The sequence below is a fragment of the Balaenoptera physalus genome (assembly GCF_965194825.1).
Source record: "Balaenoptera physalus genome assembly, chromosome: 1".
Taxonomy (NCBI): Eukaryota; Metazoa; Chordata; class Mammalia; order Artiodactyla; family Balaenopteridae; genus Balaenoptera; species Balaenoptera physalus.
Genome location: NC_138882.1, coordinates 129,215,589 through 129,238,557, shown reverse-complemented (window position 1 = coordinate 129,238,557; position 22,969 = coordinate 129,215,589). Strand labels below are relative to the sequence as shown.

The following is a 22,969-nucleotide window of genomic DNA, read 5'->3' as shown; positions in this document are numbered from 1 at the left end:
TATACCCAGTATTACTTTTCCCAGTTTGGTTTTAACTAAGAAGGGCACCTTCTACAATCTCTGAAGAGGAATCCTTTTACTTTCCAGTAGTCTTTACCATCAGGGTATGTTTCATTATACTCAAACTAAATGACTTTGGCTCAAGAACAATCATATTTCCTTTACTACTCTAAGTAGCTCCCGGCCACCAGAGTGTCCATGACCTTATGTAAGTGTTTACATGGTCAACCTTTTTTTGTCTCTTAGCACTACTACAATCCAGCTATTCAAATTTAAGTTTGTTTTTCCCCCTTTCTATGTACAAAAAGATGCTTCTCCATATAATCAGATAAAAATTGTCCTTCTTCATTTATCTAGTGCAGCAATAAAAAGATCAATTAAAATGAAGATTCAGGGCTGGCAAAAAGCCTCAATGTCATTTGTTCTAATCTGAGAGATAACACAGTTAATCCTCTGCCTGTGAAAAGCATGACCATTTTGCATATAATTAAAGGGTAATATTTTAAGTGCTAAAAGCAAAACAGAGTCTAAGGACTATTAATTTTAAGAGGTTTTATTGTAGAGGAAGGGTTGTTTTCTGAATGTTTCCTACAATTGCAAAACATATCTTCATAGTGAATAAAGATTAACACGAAGCTCCTGGATAAAACAGATAAAATACAAAAAAGTATCCCATGGGACATGAATACTCAACTTTCACTTTTTTTTACCGCTTATATGTGAAAAAACAATATCTGGGGCTGATGGCAAAGCACAATCTCAATACCATTTCCAGTTACGAGATAGATATGAAGATGGCTGGCAAGATGAAAAAAATCAGTGATGGGGATATAAGCTCTTGCATCTTGTCAGAGACCAGAAAAGAGCTTACTGCCTTATGTGATACATCAGTCAGACACGAAGACAGGGCCACAAGCATGAATTTTTCCTACAGTCCATCCATTTTACGGGATTGTCCCAGAAAAAGTGTAGATCCAGCCAGTGGGCAAGGTTTACCTTAAACAGAATGAAACAACATCTCTTTCAGCATGGAAACAGAAGAGGAGGTGATCAATTCCAGAGGATCACAGAATGCTTAGAAATTAAAAATGATTAGGTTTGTTTCTCTTGAGCAATCAGTATGTGAAATTCCCCAAGAGCTTAAATTTTCCAGATAAACTGACAGTAAATAAGGTCCTGGAGACTGTCAGTACCACAGATTAAGAAACTGATTATTCATATTTACTTATCATTTTAGCTGCAGAATTCCAAGAATAGCTGACAAAATATTAACACATTAAAGAGTGAACCAAAAGAAAATTTGGGGAACAAAGTAAGTGGTCTAATTATAGAAGAATATTAAATAAATTACTGCACATTCATAAAATGGGTAGTGTGCAGCCATTCACGTGTTCTTGAAGAATATCCAAGGAGAGGGAAAGGGTTGACAACATACTGCAAAATGACAAGTAAGGTTATAAAATGGTATGTTCTATATGCTCTCTATTTTAGAAAAAAAGTATGAAAAAGACTGGGAGAACATATACAAAATACTAACAAAAGTTACCCCTGCTAGTGAGAATTTAATGTCTTCACATTTTTTTCTTTTCCAAATGAAAAGGGGATAAAACAAGGGGAAATTCTTATTTTCAAAAAGAGTCAGTGAGTATATTCCGATCTCTTTGTCCCAATATTTTAATGCAAAATGAAAAAGTGAAATATATTTAGTGTCATTTAGCACTTGCATTAACAATTATTTTTGAGTTATAAAACCAATAGTTCTCTCAAATTTAGCTTCCTTATACTTTCTGCCAAATCACACAAGAGCAATGTATTTTTAAAAATATATTGACATGAACTTTTATCCAAGGTTGTAGTCTTCCATGTAGTGTTCTTCATACATCATCGCATCTAGAAAATGAACTTCATATGCTTGATTCCATAAGTTTTGAAGAAAACCATGATAATGAGTGCCCACAGTCCCAGAATAAAACCCCCAGGAGGATGCCAATCTTTCAGCTTTGGTTTCTGCAAAACAAGGATGACATTATAAATTTAACAACAGGTAAATAAGTCAACAATAGATAAAATAAATACTGATGGAAAATAGGAAATTCACAGGTTGTACTCTCAGGGGGAGTAATTTAGACAAATTAAATGTACTGTCAGCCTTCCCTATCTGCAGGTTCCACACACAGATTCAACCAAATGTGGAATGAAAATATTGGGAAAAAAAATTCCAGACAGTTCCAAAAAGCAATTTTAAATTTGACACACACCAGAAACTATTTACATAGGATTTACATTATATTTACAACTATTTACATAGCGCTTACATTGTATTAGGTATTATAAGTAATCTAGAGATGATTTAAAGTGTCTAGGGAGGACGTCTTAGGTTATATGCAGACACTACACCATTCCATATAAGGGACTTGAGCATCCACGGACTTTGGTATCTGCAGGGGTCCTGGAACCAGTCCTGGAGGACTGTATTTGGATAGCAACAATGGTAAAGACTTCAAACAGGGTAAATATCTCAAAGTGGTTCTTACAAAGATCAGTTTCAAATGACATTTTGTTCCCTCAAAGGGGCCTTCCTTGACTACCCTATCCAACATCTCTTTTCACCCAAGTTATTCAGTAGCCTAACAGTCCTTTTTCACTTTGAATTTATATAGTCATTAGTTCGTTTTACTTTCTCTCCTATTAGTGGATGACCCTCTATAAGGGTCATCTTGTTATAGTCCTAGCACCTACCTGCCACAGTGCCTGGCATATAGGAGACACTATATTATACCGAGTGAATTGGTGGAAAAACAATGCTACCTGATTCCATTTATTCAGATATTCAACAAATATTTGGAGGGGCCAGTGAGTTTGGTCATATTACTCCCTTGAGGTAGAATGCTCCTTATTCTATTCTTCCTATTCAAAGCTCACTAACTCAAATGCCAACTCCTCCAGATTTTCCTGGATGATAAATTCTTTTCTTTGAATCTGTAGCCCCTTCTACTTTTACTCCTATCTACTATTATAGTTACCTTTATCATTTATCTCCCTGCAAACTTCCAGGGACAAGGTCTGGCTGAGTCCATTTTACATGCCCTTCTCCATTCCTTATCCTTCAACATCCAGCCAAGTGTCTTGTGTGTTTCTTTGCCCAGCAAAGAAAGGCAGACCAGTCTTCCCCATTTAGTTGTCATTTCAACAGCTACATTATGACCCTGAAACTGAAGGTCCGTGACTACGATCTCTTTATGAGTTCTACTTCCTGAATTACTAGCCTAGATTGTAAGGATAGTTATAAGAATCCTATTTTAGAATAGACTAAAGTGACAAGAAACTGTAATCTGAAATTTGCTTTAGTCACCATGTAAGCTAGATCCCAGAAAGGCTCATAAATCTCTTAGAGGTTTCCAAATCTTATACTTCGGTTTTCCCCCTACATAACCAGGACACCTAATGCTCTTCACTCAATTCTCAAATCATCACATGGAAAGGAAGGAAGGAGGGAGGGAGGCTGTTATCATTTCTTGTCTGGATTACTGAAATAGTTTCCTAACTAGTTTCTCTTCCTCCAAGGTTCCCTCTTTTCCATCTGTCAACCATATCGCTGCTAGACACATCTTTCCAAAATACAAGTATATATCTGTATAATATATATTTGCCATATATAATGTATGCATTTAGGTATTGTTTGCCTTGAGCACATATTACTTTTGTTATTTAAGAAATTAAATAAATAATTTACAAACCAAGGCTTGTTGTGGTGTGGTTCAAAGAGCATGGGATTTAGAATCAACTGCCTTGGATTCAAAGTTTAGTTTTAATGCTTAAAGCCTGCCAAGCCACTACTCCACTCTGAATTTCTGAATCTGTAAAATTAGGGCATAGTAACATATACCTCCTGGGAATGAATAAATGCATAGTTACTGCAATGATGTGGTTTTGAAAACGTATCCTATAATTACACGTTCCTACCTAGAAAAGTAATAATATGAAACTCAAAGTACTTTTTAGATGACTTTCATTTGTGTTTGCCAGTTATGAGGAACAATGTTTGAAAAAAAATATGATTTTTAGAATTTTAATTTGTATAACTTTCATCAATTCAAAATTAACTTATCAAACTAACAGAAGAGAAATCCACCTTAATATTTTCATCTGGATCAATAATGCCAGAGTTTTAGGAGTTTTTAATCAAATGCTTAATATGAACTGAACTGACAATGTGTTTACAGTGGTTGCATTCCACTCTCACTGCCACGTCTACTCTCACCCTCCACCACTCATTCCAGAAAACTCCCCACACACCCCAAGGATTAAACCCAATGTTTCCTCATGTTACTTTCTACTCAAGTCTACAATGGCTTCTGATCGTGTGTGATGACGATGATGACAAAAGTACTTTCCCTCTAGTATCTTACAAGATGATAAGCTCAGTGGTTCTCAAACCATTTCAGATGGTTTATAAGCTCTTGGAACGTTGTACAACATTGTGAAAAATCTTAATTCCAGTGGAAAATCTATAATAATTAATATAAAACATAGTTATATTAAAGATAGGTAATGTAAGTATCACAAGCATGTGACATGAAAAAACAAGTGAGTGAACTAAACATGATTAACTATTGCTCAGTTTTTGTCCTGTTTATTTTCTACTAGTCAAACATTGGTAGTTCATACCATTACTTCTTAAACTTAGCAGCCAGAAATAGTTGCCAGAGATAAGACAACTATAGCTTCTTTAGAAGTAACTATCATTTCTTCAAAGATAGCTATTTCGATCTGTTATTCCAAAAACTGTTTCAGAGAATTCTGGAGGCGCTGCTTCCTGATCCTTCAGCCAAACATGTCCCACATTTAGACCACTGATGCCCAGAAGAGGACAAGAGAGAAAAGCAAAGTGCTAGAGCTGTGGCTCCCCAACAGCAAACTTTGAAAGCAATACTGGAGGACTAGGAAATATATGTTATTACTCCAAAATTATTATGGACTGATGTATTTATTCATATCACAACACTGTACAAGCTAACAAAAGTAGCAAATCTCACCCTTTAAAAAACTATTATTTGCGGTTGCTATATTTTTTATTGGATATTCATTACATATATTTGATTAACAAAAAATGGAAAATGAATTATTAATTAAACACAGTTTGGACTCTTAGCTTAGCATGGCATCCATGTAGAACCCGGCCAGTGCAGCTGCTGCCATCTTCTCAGGAAAGGCACAGAAAGAGACAAGAGTTCACTCTACCAAAATTAATTTAACCTCTGATAAGAAACTTCAACTTCACTATCTGTAAGTCCAGAAACCAGGTCTAGAAACAAATGAATGGTGGCCCAGTTTTCTGAATAGTACACAGGGTACAAAGGATTGCTTTGCTCTGTGAAACACAGTAATTCTGTCAGCTGAGAAAGGGACTTTAGCTCTCTCCCTTTTTCTGCCTGCTGTTTAAGAGAAACAGTGTTGCCGTAGTAGAGGATGGCTTTATGAGGCAGCCAGAGTAGTGCAACTCATTCCCAACTGACCAGTGGCACACTTCTTTCTACATCCATTTAAATACAATTCCTAGTAAAGAGCATGTCAGAAGGTAGGGTTTACTGCATCTAAGAATGGTTTACTGCATCTAAGAAGGCTCAATATCCAAATGAAAATCTCTGCAAAGAAGGGAGAATACAGGAAAAATTCTTTTAATAATATATGTTAAGAAATATGGTTTTTCCACAAACTTCGCCTTTTTAAACTGTCCCAAAACCAGGCATACATAGCATGGTAGCAGATGATCCTAGTTTAGTTTAGCAAAACCACAGTTGATGACTGGCTGCCAGTCACTGGGGAATGTCTAACAACTATTCTTCAGATGAGGATCTGAAAAGGCATTCAAATCTAAGTAGACAGTGAGAAACGTCCACATGCTCTGTTGGCAAATACTAACAGAATTCTAAGAAAAAGGGAAGAAAACACGGTTAGGTCCATGATTAAAAATACTCCCACACATGAAGAAGAAATATCCTGAAGACACAGAGAACATATCTCTGAATAGATTTGATAAAGAACCAAAAGATAATTTTAGAAAAATTTTATTTGACATGGACTTGAATAAAAATGCACAAGAAGCCAAAACCAAATGAATAGTATAAAGAGAAAAATAATACAAGATACAAGGACAATAGGTTGAGATAAAAAGGGCACTGATACAATTTGTAACAGCAAAATTAAAATCTATATTGACGACAAAGATAGTGTCCGAAGCACATCTCTGAGTCCTTTGTTCACCAAACTGTGGTAGACTGATGGCAAAAAAAATGGTCCCAATTTCCCATACTTCCCTGTGTCCATACCCTTTGGAATATGTTGCTTTATGGCAGCTCTCATCAAGAGGTAGACTCTAAGTCCTTCCTCTGTGAATCAGCTGGCCTTGTGACTTCTTTTGGCCAACAGAACGGAACAAAAGCAACAGTGTCCTAATTCCAACGCTAGCCTCAAGAGGCTTTCTTTGCCTGCTTCTGCTCTCTCTTAGACCTCTGCTACCACCATGAGAAAAAACCTAGGCAAGGATTCTGGAGGTACAGACACCATACAGAGAAGAACTCAAGTCTTCCAGTCAGCAACTAGCCAACTTCCAGAAGTAGAATTGCCTAACCAACCCAAGGTTGACCACAGACTCATGAGGGAGCCCAGCTAAGAATAGAATTGCCCAGCTAAACTCAGCCTAAATTGCCAACCTTCAGAATTATGAGCCAAATAAACGGTTGATGCTCTAAGCCACTAAGTTGTGGAGTGGTTTGTTATCCATCAAAAGCTATGGAATACATCCACTGAGGTGACAATCAATATAGAAGGAAAAACCCTGATCCTTTATTATCATAAGAAAATAAACTTTCCATTTACATACTTGTAGCTTCAGGTTTCTGCAACAATAGTATATATAAAAACAGTATGAAGGGCAGCTAATCAACTCCTTGTTGACCATGAACTTGGTTGAAGTGAGGGAGGTCTGTCAAGATAACCCCCTTGGGTCCTCCTAGAATAAGAAATCCAGCCCCATTCACTCATCTGGGCTAAATTTCACAAAGTAATGACTTCAACAAACACCTGTCACACATGAACAGTATGTATAGCCAGACTCTGAAGAAGTCATGCTATAGTGTCTTCTAGAGGTAAATTTTGTGAATGTTCTTTGCTACCCATCCCGCACTTCAACGGAGCTGCAGTTATGCTCACTTCTAGCTCTCTCCTGTAGTCTTGGAAAGAGGCTGACTCCACTTGCCACCATGCTAGGAATTGCTCCCGAGGAGATAAAGTGGGGGAATCTAGAGGCTAACTCACCTCGCTTCTCTCTAGCCTTCCCCCTCCGAACTACAATCTCTTTTTTCTTTTACCCTGTTTTATTTATTTTTTAATTTATTTTAAATTTATTTTTGGCTGCGTTGGGTCTTCATTGCTGTGTGCACGCTTTCTCTAGTAGCGGCGAGCAGGGGCTACTCTTCCTTGAGGTACGCAGGCTTCTCATTGCGGTGGCTTCTCTTGTTGCGGAGCACAGGCTCTAGGCACGCAGGCTTCAGTAGCTGTGGAGCGTGGGCTCAGTAGTTGTGCGTCACGAGCTCTAGAGCGCAGACTCAGTAGTTGTGGCTCACGGGTTTAGTTGCTCCGCGGCATGTGGGATCTTCCTAGACCAGGGCTCGAACCCACGTCCCCTGCATTGGCAGGCAGATTCCTAACCACTGCGCCACCAGGGAAGTCCCTGAAATCTCTATCTCAAGTCTAGTTCCTTTCCTTTTGAAGTTAGTTAGCAATTAGTATAATCAGATGTTGCCCCCCTACCCAACCCTCTGCTAGAGAAATGAATATCTCCCAGAATCTTGATGTATCTTACACATGGTAAATTTGCAAAGCAATTAATCTAATCTAGGATAACTAAAGATGATTTGTTTTTAACTATAATTTTATTTTCAATAGAAAGTTGACCACTGTTTTGTTTTTTGTGACAAAAATACCCACTATTAATATTATTAGTTAATATCACTCTGTAATTTCCAGCCAATCCAGATATAACTTCATGGAAGAAGTAAATTTTCATATTTGCAGATTTTACAATTAGATACAAACAAACTCTACAAATCAACTCAGAATTATTGAGAACAAAGAGTTCAGATTTAAGATAAATATAAAAAAAAATACCCTTCCAATGTGCCAGTAAAAATGAATCGGAAAACAGAATAGAAAAAAATTTCATTCACAATAGCAGTAAAAAACATAAAATATCCAGGAATACCCACAGCACGAGATGTATGGTAAAAATCTGTATTACTCTATAGAGGGGTAAACAGTCCCGAATATCAAAAAGGATATGATAAAGCTAATCTATAATGCTGCTCTGATGCAAAATAGAAAAGATCAATGAAACAGAACAGAGAGTAGGCAATCAGCCCAGTATCCAAGAATTTGGTATATTATAAAAGAACTATCACAAATCAATGGGCAAGGAAATATTCTTACTGGTGCTCTAACCATGGATTAACATTAAAAAAAAAATCAGTTTTGTTTTTAACCCAACACTATAAATCAAAATACACTTCACATGGTTAAGAATTAGATGTAAAAAAAATTTTTTATTTACTTTTGTAAACTGGCACCCAGGGATCCATCACAATGGTAGCTACTTTAATGGTACCAGTGGAGAGCAGTTACAAAGGAGTTCATTGTGGGGAGCAGAACACATGAGTCAAAGGGCCTGCAAGCTAAGGGACTGTCAGGTGGGTGGCTACTCAGGAAAGACTTCTTGGATGAGCTGGCCCTTGAACAAGGTGTCATATCTGAGTTGATGGAGAGGAGGAGACAATACCCAAACAGTGGCACATGGAGCAAAGTCACGGTTATGAGAAAAGCCAGGCAGTGGGAAAAGAGTGATGCTCCAGCCTAGCTAGCAGGGGGAAGGTGACAGAAGGAGATCTGCATCTGCTTTGTTCACTGCCAAACCCCCTGGCGCTTAGGGAACCGTGATGAAAGAAACGATGCAGTTTGGGAATAGCAAGCATCAGGGCCGGGAGGTTCACTCTGTGAATGTCCAGTTGCATGCTGGGATTTGAGACAATGAGATGCCTCTGGGAGTTTACCCAGCAACCACCCACAGGTGAATATGGTAAAAGGAGATCAAATGTAGGAGAATCTACACAGTAAAGGGATTTATAAGTCTAAAAGCAATAAATGGAAATAGAAAGAAAAGGTGGAGAGATGTTTAAAAGAACTTTTTGAAAGATCTGTATTTTACAAAGTGTATAAATCAAATTAAAAGGCAAATACATGGGAAAATATGACAGAAAGGGGAATAAATTCAGTACTTGAAGATCTCCCAAAAATCAGTAAGAAAAGACACATGGATATATCAACAAGTGTTACAGGGAAATGAAAATTCTCACAAAATAATAATTACAGATGGCTAATAAACACTTGAAAAAATACAATTTTTTGATCATAAAAACAAGTTAAAAGTAATATATTAACTATTTCTTCCTCTTTTTAAAACTAAACTAGTACATGTTAATAAGGATGGTCAACTTTTCAGGGAAAGTAATCTATTTACATGTTCAGAAGTCTTTAAAATGTTCATATTTTTTCATTCCTAGAATCTGTTACAGTCCTAGCTAGGATCTATAGTAAGGAATTCAGAAATGCTGACAAAGGTTTTGCACAAAGATTTTCTTATCACTGTTATTTACATAATAGAAACAGGAAACTATATAGATAATGAGAAATACTGTACATCCACATAATTAGTCATCAAAAATGTTTTCAATTTTAATGATTTGGAAAGATGCTTATACTGTAATAATAAGAAAATAAAAGATGCAAATTGAGTATGAAATATTATCTTTATTTCTATAGCAATATTCAAAGAAAGGAAATATGCTAAAGTCTGAATAGTGTTTCTCTGGGGGAAGGAGGATTAGAGGTAGTTTCAAACTCTTCTCTATACTTATCTATACTTTTGAAGATATTTTCTACAATGGACATGTATTTCTTTAATTATTTTTATGGGGTAAGGGGAATATAGAGGAAAAACTTTTATTAAAAGAGTCCACCTAGAAGAATCTTCACATATTCATCTTTTACAAATTAGGATATGTTCTGCAATGATATCGTTTAGTACTTGATATCCTACTTTAAGAAGAAGTAATGTGAATAGCATGACAGCAACGTAATATAATAAAATGCTTTTTCAGTATGTATTTAATGATATTCCCAGAGAATAACAATACTACCAGTTTTAAAACAACTATAGGTAATATTTTAGGCATTCTACAACGATTTTACTTAAAATCAAATGAAATATTGGTATAATTACTGCATTTTGTAGTATAGCTGCATTTGAGGTAAGTTCATATGAAAGTATAGCTTATAATTTCATTTGTGTCCATATTTGAGCTTCTCATAAAATGACTAATTTTATGTAGTTAAGGTACTCTACTGACTGCTATTAAATACACTCTTCTTTTTTTCTTAAACTTTCACAATAATAGCTATAATACAGAGGTGAAAAGTATACATAAAACACTGTAATGTGTCATGAGCAAACACTTAAAAGCTTAAGGGCTACCTATTATTGAAATGCCTAATATTTCAAATTAAAAAGACAGGTAGCTTAGCAACACTACACTGCCAATTGTGAACACTGTTCAGTCTCCCCTTTCATGTTGCTAGGAGAACATTACCATAGAACTTCAAAATAATTAACAGAGAATAGATCTAAGTATTAAAATTATGTAAAAAGAAAAAACTGAGGATTTTAAAAATTGTACATGTTTATCGGGAAGCAAATGGAAATTTTACAAGGTTTCAATGAGATTCTTTTCTTAAAATATAATGAGCGTATCAGATCAGTTAAATTATTTAAGGAAAGAACAAAAAAAACCAATCTACTGAGGTGACAATTACTTTAGAAAATAATTTAGTTATTTGTTTTCAACTGTTTAATCAGTTGTAGTTTATTAGTATTTCCAGTCTATCCACATCCTCTTTATAAAATATAACTTGTACTCTTCAAAGTATACTAATAGTATAAATCAAACTGTGGTCAGCAGAATTCTAAGACAGCCCCCAAGATTCCCTCTCCCTGGTGTACATATCCTGTATAATTCCTTCCCTTTGAGCGTGGACAGGACTTGTGAATATGATGAATATGGTGACTATGACTCCTTTGACTAGGTTACATTATATAGCAAAGACAAAGGGATTATGCAGATGTTATTAAGGTCCCTAAATCAGTGACTTTCAGTTAATCAAAAAGGAGATTATCCTGGGGGAAGGGGCTGACCCAATCAGGTGAGCCCTTTAAAAGAGGGTCTAGATATCAGAGACATAAGTCAAGAGAGGCAGATAGGGACTTCCTTGGTGACGCAGTGGTTAAGAATCCGCCTGCCAATGCAGGGGACACGGGTTCAAGCCCTGGTCTGGGAAGATCCCACGTACCGCGGAGCAACTAAGCCTGTGCGCCACAACTGCTGAGCCTGCGCTCTGGAGCCCGCGAGCCACAAATACTAAGCACACGTGGCACAACTACTGAAGCCCGGGCGCCTACAGCCCGTGGTCCGCAACAAGAGAAGCCACCGCAATGGGAAGCCCGTGCACCGCAACGAAGAGCAGCCCCCGCTCGCCGCAACTAGAGAAAGCCCACATGCAGCAACGAAGACCCAACGCAGCCAAAAATAAATAAATTAAAAAAAAACAAAAGAGAGAGAGAGACAGATATATTAGAAGTAGCTGAGATGCTCTCCTGTTGGTCTTTAAGAATCACACAGCCATGCTGTGGAATGGACCACAGACAGGGAATGGCAGGCAATCTCTAGGGGCTGAGGACCTGCCTCACAGTCAGTTCTACAACATGAAAAGCAGAATTCTGACAATGATCAGTACACTTGGAAGAAAATTCTGAGCCTCAGATGAGACTGCAGTCCTGTAACACCTTGATTGAAGCCTTGTTAGACCCTGAGCACAGGATTAAGCTAAGCTGTGCCTGGACTCCTGAGCCATGGAAACTGTGAGATAATAAATGCTTTTAAATTTCTAAATTTGTTTGTTACACACCTATAGAAAACTAATTAACAAACAAATCTTGAAATGAAACTATTTATTACATCTGATAACTGTTCCTTGAGTGGAAAGCCTTATTAGGATATTAACTTTATATGTTTAAAAAAAATAAAAGAGAATGAAATATTCTAGACTAATTCCTCCTACTCTTTCATACCTATTTATTCTCTAAGACCTTGCTCAAATATCACCTCCAGGAGAAGCCTGTTCTCATACTTCAGTAAGAATTACTTTCTTCTTCTCAGGGCACTGATGATATTTGGTTTATATCTTACACTATAGTTAATTTACAGGTGTGATTCTGCTACATTTTGATCTGTTTGTGATACCTTATCCATTTCTGAACCTTATCAAGGTCTCATAAGCTTTGAATACAATAATCAATTTGTCTTAGTTATATATGATTTTCTTCTTGAAAATAAGAAATGTAAAATATTCAAACATAAATATTAAGTACCAATTTACATCTTGGTTTTATGACTTAAGGAAAAAAATAAGAATGGCATTAATCAAATAACAACGACACAGTCTCTTTCAAGACTCCCTAGTGAGAAGTTAAAAAAATATTCATTTAAAAATGTGTAAAACAATTTGAAATTTGAAATAAATGAATCTAGTTTTTAGTTCTTAACTAAGAGAATTAACCCACTGTTCCCACAAATACATAACAAAGGTTCATTTATCAGTAGTATCTATCTGTGTCTGTTAAGAGGTAATCAGAGTTTTGCTTCTGCCTACGTAGGATTAAATGCTATAGGAATTATCTGCCATTCTGAACAACTAGATAATCATTCAAAAGGTAAGAAACAATGGTTTTCAGGTACTGGACAATTTGCAGTTTTCTGATCCTTGAAAGAATGGAAACAAATAAGATGAGTCCTTCAATTGCCCAAGCTTATTGCCTGGAAGCCATTTCTAAGCTGCAGCACAAGGAAAGTACCCCCAACGGAGCCAGGCAGTATTGAAGAGTTGAAAAGACACAGATTAGAATTCAGGGAGGTTTTGTTGGCTAGAATTTTCAGGGTAGACTATTGGAGAAGAGTGGGCTCCACAGAGAGCTCCAGAGAACTGCAGAGGGATTTCCTTAAATCTTTGGCAGAGTTCTAATCTGTGCATGCATAACAAGAAGATTGTACAGAAAAACAAAACAAAACACCAAAAGCAACAGGCCAAACAATTCCCAATACTCATAATATGCAGAGCACCCTGTCCCAGCTTATAGTGGGGCTAAATCAGAATAAATCAGAGACAGTGGGGCTATCTCCAACCACCCAAAAAAGACTACTCTGGACCTGCCTAAAACAACTTAAAAGCAATCCTTAGAGGAATCAAACTGATCCTAGAACAAAATCCAACACTCGCTACATGAATAAAACAAAAATCCAAAATGCAACAGCCAACAACAACAAAAAATTAAAATAGCTAGCATCCAATTTTTAAAAAAGACATGGGAAGGAGGAAAATATCAGCCAAAGCCAGGAGAAAGATTAATCAATTGAAATAGACACATAAATGAAAAAGGTGATGGATTTAGTAGACAGGGATCTTAGGACAGCTATTATAAATTGGATGTAAAGGAAAACATGAACATATGAGGAGAGAAATAGAATATTTAGATAAGACCCATTATAGGATTTCTAGAGATGAAAAATATATATAAAATGAAAGATACACTGGATGAAATTAACAGATTAGACACTACAGAAGAATTAACAGAGAACTATTAAGATAGCAATAGAAGTACTCAAAATGAAGGACAGAAAGAGAAAAGAATAAACAGAGCCTAAGATATGCCTATTGTGGGCATAATATTAAGCAAGATCACATTCATGCAACTGGAGTCCTAAGTAGGGAGGGACAAAAATATGTAAAACTAACAATGAGTGAAACTTTTTCCAGATTTCATAAAAACTATAAACCACCAAATCCACAAAGCTCAACACCAACATAAGAAACATAGAGAAAGCCACACAAAGGAATATCATAATCAAAACGCTGAAAAACAGTGATAGAACACCTTAAAAGAGGTCAGATAAAAAGAGATTTGTTCTTACAGAGCAGAGTTCAACAAACTACAGCAGATGAGCCAGTCACATGATTTTACAAATAAAGTTTTATGAGAACACAGCTACACTTATTCATTTACATATTGTCTATTGCTGCTTTCACACTACACCAAAGTTCTGTAGTTGTAAAGAAGACCAGATGACCCACAAACCTAAACTATTTACTATCTGGTCCTTTAAGAAAAAGTGTATTGACCACTGCTACAGAGCAACAAAGGTAAGAATGATTGAAGATGTGCTGTCAGCAACCATGGAGACCAGAAGACAATGGAAAGACATCTTTAAAGTACAGAAAGAAAACAACTGTTAACCTAGAATTCTAGGGAAAATCTGCCAAGTGAAAAAATCTTTCAAGGATGAACATGAAATAAACTTTCAGTAAAACAAAAGCTTTGAGAATTCAACAGACGTACACTGCAGCAGACCTATACTACAAGGTAGTATACCAAATACCTATACTACAAGGTATACCTATAGCAGACCTATAATACAAGAAATGTTAAGAGAAGTTCTTCAGGCAGAATGAAAATTATACCAGACGGAAATACAGACTTCCACAAATGAAAGAGGAGAGATCTAAATGGTAAATTGGTAAACAAATATAAAAATATTTTCCTCATTTTAAAATTTCCTTAAAAGATAATTGACTGCTTAAAGCAAAAATGATAATAATGTATTGTGGGGTTCATAAATATGTAGGAACAAAACGTATAACAACTACAGTACAAAGGATGCAAGGGAGGAATTGAGAATATATGATTATAAAGTTCTTATACATAGAATAATATAATATTATTTCAAGTAGACTGTATTAAATTAAAGATGCATATTATAAATCCTAGAGTAACAACAACAAAGTGGATTCACTTAATAAACCAAAAGTGGAGTTAAAATGGGATCATACAAAACAATAGAAAACAGAAAAAGAAAAGGAATTGAAAACAAATGGAGCAAGTATAAAACAAACTGCAATATAGTAGATCTAAATCCAACCAGATTTAAATCCAATTTAAATACTGATAATTACATTAAGTGAAAGGATCTTAACATTCCAATTAAAAGGCAAAGATTGTCAAGTTGAATAAAAACATAAAACTCAATGATATTCTACCTATAAGAAACTACTTTAAATTCAAAACAGATAAGTTAAAAGTATCAAAATGGAAAAGGAAATACCATGGAAAAAGAAACCTGGGCAGGCCATATTAATGTCAGAACAAAGTAGACTTTAGAACATTGAATATTATAGGGATAAAAAGGAACTTCTCATACAAATAAAGGGATTGATTCATCAAAAAGACATACCAATTCTAAATGTGTATGTACTTAAAGCTTCAAATACACATATCAAAAACTGAAAGAACTGAAAGGAAAAATTATAATTGTATATTTCAGCACAATCTCAGAATTAATAAGTAAAAAAATCAGTAAGAATATAGAAAATTTGAACATTATCAACAAATTTGATGTAATTGATATATTTATTTCACTCCACCCAGTGACAATAGAATACACATGCTCTATAAGCACACATGGAACATTCACCATGATAGACCAATTTCTGGTCTATAACACATGTCTCAATAAATTTAAAAGGGTTGAAATCACACAGAGTATTCTACACAGCGGAATTCAACTAGAAATCAGTAACAGAAAAGATAAATTGGAAAAATCCTCAAGTACCTGGAAATTAAACAATACATTTCTGAATAACCCAAGAAGAAATCACAAGGGATATTAAAAAATATTTTGAACTGAGTAAAAATGAAAATGAAAATACACTTGTCAACTGAAAAGAATGCAAAGCCTAAAAACTGAATATTACGTTTTATTCGGCAGACTTACTAAGGACTTAAGCCCGGGATACAGCCTCTCAGATAGCTCAGAGGGACTGCTCCAAAGAGGCAGGGGAGGAGCCAGAATGTATCAGGATATATAGCAGTTTTTGAAAAATAAAGAAAAAGAAACAAACCCAGGGGTCCAACATCAAAAGATTACTTACTGCTAGTTATATTAAAAAAACCAGACATCTCAAGTTAATGAATTTAGCACTTTTCTATGTATGGAAAGATGCAAGAGTCTGGGCTTACTGAAACTCTTCCTTTGATGTGCACCTTAACTATCTAGCGCCAGTACCCTGTTTTTCTGCATCCTGAGTTCCCCTCAGGGTGCACTGTCAGGGGGGCTGCAGGGGCTGAGGGCTTGATGGTGGGCAGCCTGTTTACTGAAATGGCAGGCGACATTCTTTATTCGTACACTTCAAAATGTGGGGTATGTCCATAAAACATGCTTACAGAGATATGTACAGCTTGATGTGCTTATATTAGAAGAAATTTCTAAAATCAGTAATCTAAGATTCCACCTGAAGAAATCTGAAAAAGAAGAGCAAATGAAACCCAAGTAAGCAGAAACAAGAAAATTAAAAAGTGAAATTCAATAAAAGACAAAACAAAAAAAGAGAGAAAAATATCAACAACCCAAAACTGCTTCTTTGAAAGTTCAATAAAATTGATAAACTTCTGACAAAACTGATTAAAAGAGAAAAAGAGAGAATAATGAAAGAGGGAATATCACTATAGATTACACAGACATTCGAAAGGTAATAAGAGGATATAAAAAGAACTTCATGGCAATAAATTTGACAAGTTATACCTTGCAAGATACAAATTACCATATTACCCAATTTTAAGCCAGAGTTAAAAGGACATATATTTCTGTAGAGTCTACAAAAATTTCCACATCTCTAACTGATTTGGAAAGGAGAGAATCCAGAAAGAGGAACGGGATTCCCAGTCAGCCTGTAAAACAAGAGATCTGTACTGATAAGAATGCCTGAGGGAAGAACCCAAGAGAGTCGAGCAGAAACTGTAGATGATAATGGTTAACACCTTTTTTTAAAAAATTTTTTAATTTATTGATTGATTGATTGCTATGTTGGGTCTTCGTTTCTGTGCTAGGGCTTTCTCTAGTTGTGGCAGGCAGGGGCCACTCTTCATCGTGGTGCGCGGGCCTCTCACTGTCGCGGCCTCTCTTGTTGCGGAGCACAGGCTCCAGATGTGCAGGCTCAGTAGTTGTGGCTCATGGGCCTAGTTGCTCCGCGGCATGTGGGATCTTCCCAGACCAGGGCTCGAACCCGTGTCCCCTGCATTAGCAGGCAGATTCTCAACCACTGCGCCACCAGGGAGGCCCGGTTAACACTTTTTAAATGTTTATCATATGCCATGCATTATTTTAAGAATTTTAAATGTGTCAATGCATTGCCTTTAAGGTAGATAATATTATTACCCTGTTTTACGGATAAGGAAAATTAACAATTGTTACAAAACTACCACCACTACCCATAATCATGATTATCATTTATGGAGTGCTGTACAAAGTGCTTACTCCTTTGTAAGACCTCCATATATATTATCTAATTTAATCCTTACAATAGCACTGTGACATAATTATTATCTTATTTCAAACATGAGAAAACTGATTGAGTAACCTGACTAGTCACAAGCTAGAAGCTTTAGTAAGTGGTTTCGCTAGGACTGAAACATGGTTTAGTCTGATTTCAAAGTCAGCGCTCTTAACCATTACAAAAATGCTACTAAACTGCAGAATTCCTCTGGGAATGGGTCCAGACTTCTCCTCCTCCAGGCAACTCCTTTAACCTCATGAATATTATGGGGCAGTTAAAATAAGCACAAGACTAATGAGCTATAGAGCACATATTGGAGACAGTTGGTGTTAGGATTTAGGGGTAGAACTGGGGAAGAAAGGTTGGTATATCAACAAGAGACTAAATGGGTACAAGGCACGTGCCCAGAAATGCTGGCTCTCCTGAGTACTGCCCTCCTAGCTATTCATGGTCAAGTAGCAGATACAGCACACATGGAATGCATCTTTAAATGTATCAGTCTCCACTTTACACTGGCACATGCCTGCAGTTAGAGATGTCTTTCTAACCATTGCAAATTTGATCATTTAAAGCAAGAAATACTTCCACACACATATGCTCTAATTTATATTTCTACATATAAATGGTTACGTTAAAAAGTACTAGGATTTACCCTTTTTTTGTAATTCATGTAGGAAGGGATATTTAAGTGCATACTAACACAGATTTAAAGATACTATCTCATCATTCTCTGCACCTTTAATGTTTATATATCTATTCCCTACACATGAAAAATGTAAGTAAAACATATTTTCCTAATAGGTTGACAGATGCTTTCAAAATTCAGAAATGCTCTTTTATTTTAAAGCTAGAAGAATCCCTTTGTACTATATATTTTGTCTTATATTTTTCTAGATTTATTATCAATAATAAATTCAACAAATATTTCCTCAATGCCTACTATGTACAAGCCATTTGAGCTAAGGGGCTTGTAAATATGGTTATTCTTACTTGTAAAAGTAGTAATGTATATTACCATAGGTTCCTTTGTACTTACATTTGTAGGTCATGAAAAAGATCATTTCATTTATGTTTATACAGAAAAGTAGACAAATCCTTACTTCTTAAATAAAATTAAGGTACATGCAGTAGTTTTATAAATTAGTCATGTTTCTAAATATGAATGATTCTGAGAAAGCATTTCAAGGTTTTAGAGCAGAATCTTTTTCCATTTCTCTATAGAGGGCCAGAGAGTAAATATCAATATTTTAGGCTTTGCAGGCCACAGAATCTCTCTTCTAAGTATTCAACTCTGCCTCAAAGTACAATATTAGCTGTAGACAATATGCAAATGAATGGGCTTGGCTATGTCCCAATAAAACTTTATTTACAAAAACAGGTGGCGGGCTGATTTGACCCAGGAGCCATGGTTTGCCAACCCATGCTCTAAAGAATTGCTGTTGAATGGGTTCAGAACATACTACCCCAAGCTATGCCATTCTGGCATATTATTTTGAACTGAAGGCACCTGAGAAACAGGAGGTGCAGGAAGAGCTCTCTGACCTCCACCTTTCTACCAAAAAGCGGATCATAAAATTTCCTATGAGAAAGGTACCCTCTCTGTACCAGGAAGGGAAGAACATTCTCATTACTGGAGACTGGGAGTCAACACCAAAATGAATCTATACAAACCAACCTACTAAAATAACCCTTATCTTCCATTAGTTTCCCCCATATATTTTCTTAGTCACTTTCCCACAATTTACTGCCCCCCTAGCCCAAGTCCCTCTGTCTCATCACTTTCCCACAAATTTATTGCTTCTTTATTAAAGTATATAAGCTCTCAGTTCTACCTGCTTCTTTGGGTCTTCACTTTCCTTATGAAGACTCCCATATGTACATAAAAATATTAAATAAAATTTCTGTGTTTTTCTCCTGTTAATCTGTCTTCTGTCAGTTTAATTCTCAAGCCCAGCCACAGAACCTAAGAGAGCAGAAGGAAGATTTTTCCTCCCCTAACTGTAGAGTGATTTTCTTCAGTCTGTGCTTTTATACTATTTATATTGATAAAATAAATTATAAGAATAAAGCATGTCCTCAAAAGAGGATAAAATGGTGTTTCAAATCTCTGATATCTTCACAACATATATCAGTTTATGAAAGATGATTTCAAGTCCCAGAGTAAAGAAACATGTAATTTTTATTTAAGCATTTCACTAACTTATACCATGAAACCCTCTTTTTAACCTATTAACTACTAACATATTGTAGAACTAGTGCTTCAGGAACATATTACATGGGAAACTCAGAGTCAAGCACATTTAAATCCCATGGCTCCAAGTATGAATATGAATTTAAATTGTATATAGAAATATGATATATACAAGAAATTGGGTATTTGTGCATAGATTCCTTTTATTGCCTTGTTTGCTTGCCATTTGTATCTTTTACAGAAAAAGAATGAAACATGTGCACACTCCAAAAATTTCTGATTATTTATGTATACCATCTACTTGTGTTCTTATTAAATGAATTTTTCTACATGTATACCCCATTTCACCAGCTTGTTCATTCAACCACACTTAATGGATACAGGGAAAGGTATAGTTTTGACCTATTCTCTCCTCTCCATTAGTCAGTGAGTAACTAAGTGAATCCTATTGTTTCTTTATTTTAATGCATTCTCTGCCTCAATAAAAAATTATGCTCTTAAATACATTCTCTTAAATATGGATGAGGGAAGGTGGAAAGCGGAGAGGAAGAAGAGAGTCAACATTTGTCAAGAACCAACATTTGTTCAGTGTCAAGAATGTGCCAGGTGTTCTATATACACTATCTTGTAACAATTCTTCATTGAAAGTATTAACCCCATTTTTCAGATAAGAACTAGAGTAAAAGAGGTAAGTAAATCACCCGAGGTAACAAAACTATTAATTAGCCAACCTTGGTTTGAACCTAGTCCTGACTCATTCGAAAGACCATGGTCTTTCCACTACACCACAATGTCTTCCTTAAGACAGAATCTTGGAAAGTGAGGAGAAAAGTAATAACCTTTCAAATATTTGATGACGGTTGGCAGATGCAACCAGGACTAGACTTCTTTTATGTAGCCTTTAGTGCTAAAACTAAAATGAAGAAGTGGAAAGTATGAGATTGTTTCCAATTAGATATAAGAAAAATTTCCAACAGGCAGTTCAAAGAAAGAACAGGTTGCTCTGAGGAGCATGAGAGGACTTTTCCATGATTGAGTGGACAACATTTTGGTGAGATGCCATCTAAGAGATGCAAGGATTGGATAGATTTTTAAAAGTCTAGAAGATTTTCTAACATTGAGATAACATGATTCTAAGAAAGCAGTGAGAAATCAGCACACTCTTACATTACTTTATGATTTCCAACCATGAGGAAAAGTTTCTCACTCTGATATGAAAAATGTCAACAACTTAATTATCACAAAAAGTACATTTAAATTACATTTTATTCTGTACCCAAAAAACAAAAAAACCAAAGACAAAACCCCCACTAATACACCAATAATGAATAATGCTTGCCTCCAGTTGTACAACTATTTCTAAATGGGTAAATAGTTGAGGAAAAAAATTGAAAATTACTATAATGGGCTTTTGTTATTTTCCTGTTTAAGGAAAAGGTAAATTCCAACTCCATATTTTTAGGCAGAATTTTTATAACGTCTGTAATGTGGGTCTCCCAAAAGAATCATTACAGTGCTTTTAAGTGTTCATTGGCACCTTCTCTTCTGAAATATATAGTCTGAAGAACAAATCAGGAAGCCTATCTTTGTGTTTAAATGAAGACATTACTCAGAGAAATTAGTTAATTTCAGTCAAATTAATTTTTTTGAACATCATTTGCTTATACCTAAGAAGATTTTAAACTAAATTTCTTTTACAATAAATTATCTAAAGTTTGACAAAGTATTTTTAACAAAAACAGTCACTTTTAGCCATGGTAGTCATTATAAAAATGTTTGACATATTTGCAAACAAAAACAAATCTTATAATTATTTTTGCCATACTCTACTTGTAATGATCTTTCCCATGGATAAAGGCCCTCTAAATGGCTTAATAAATGACAGTGTTCTGAAACAGTCCTTTTCTACTTCTATACTAGTTGAAGACAGCAGGCTAAGGTTTATAGTTATTACAATTACTATTTTATTTTTGGAAGAAACAGCCGAGATGTACCAGGAAAGAAGTAAAGTAAGTCTGAAACTCTTAAAAATTAATTGTTAAAATGTCAGTTGAATCTACTCTATCACAAACTTTAACACTTTTAGGTATAACAGATATAGCTATTTAGCAGAACAAAATATATAAAGTATATAATTAGTGCCTAACATATCCATTTATAATTATTACATCTCGCTCTAGCAATGTTATAGATTTAATAACACTATCTAAAAGTAAACATGTTTATTCTACAAAATTAAACGTCTATTGGCACATTTTAAACTAGAAATCTCTTAGTTAACCAATATTAGGTAAAATGGATATTATTCTGTTTTCACAAGGTATTAATGACCTTGGAGATAGAACTGGTAAATAAAAAAAGAAACACAAACAAAATCAAACAACTGAATACCTTGATCAGGCACTGGTAACTACATCTGAACGTAGACCAAAGTAAAAATAATCTTTGAAAGAAACCTGTGCTTATGTAAATGTTATCAGAAATTATAATTGAAATATACTATACTAATTACCCACCAAACATGATTAGGACTACGAAATGAAAGTTAATCTTGAATGTTACAAATCTGTAACTAAAGATATTGATTCCTTTAATATAAAATATGACTTTTTTGCCATGAATATATCAGTTTTAAAGTGAATGATAATCTCAACCCTTATCGGAAAGCACATTCAGGTGATTTCAGGTCAATTTAGATGACAGATTAAATAACTCCTAGTTACACTATTTCTATCTGTTGCTAGTCAGTATCTAACTACTGCCAAGTACACAGCATTAAGCTGAAGGGCACTGTATTTTTATATGTCTATATCCAAACAGCCAGTTTCTGAATTTATATGAGAAGAGATTCTCTTGTGTTTCATTTTCTCCTTTTGCCATGGTACTTCTAGTACTGCTTTCGGTGGATCCTTGAGTTTAACTGCTGTCAAGTTTATCAGGATAGGCACATAACTGCCTGTTAATAAAAGTAACAACGTATTTCCCTCACTTCTTTCTTTAACTAAAATGTTAATTTACCTTATGCTACTGTAAATTAAAAACCTTCCTACTAGAAGCACAGGATACATTGGGCATGAGTCATCTGGTTCTATTTTCTTCACTGTATACTGTACTTTTTCTTCCTATGTACAGATTTCTATTGGAAAAGTAGGGAACTAGCCAAGGAGCACATTACTTTTCCATTTCCTGAAGGTGGAAAACGGCCCATCTCCTCACTTCCAGTACTTTTTG

The 22,969-nt window shown here is 35.3% G+C and overlaps 1 protein-coding gene across 3 annotated transcripts in view; it reads right to left on the bottom strand.

Moving 5' to 3' along the window:
- Positions 1-537: 537 nt before the first annotated feature.
- The window catches only part of PIGK (phosphatidylinositol glycan anchor biosynthesis class K), a 142,460-nt gene continuing 120,028 nt past the window's right edge, over positions 538-22,969 (bottom strand). For 2 of the 3 annotated variants that reach the window (XM_082420759.1, XM_082420760.1), the window contains one exon: positions 538-2,007. In XM_082420759.1, the coding sequence (XP_082276885.1) occupies positions 1,891-2,007 (117 nt within the window). In that variant the 3' untranslated portion in view covers positions 538-1,890. The other variant, XM_082420761.1, reaches the window with a different exon arrangement.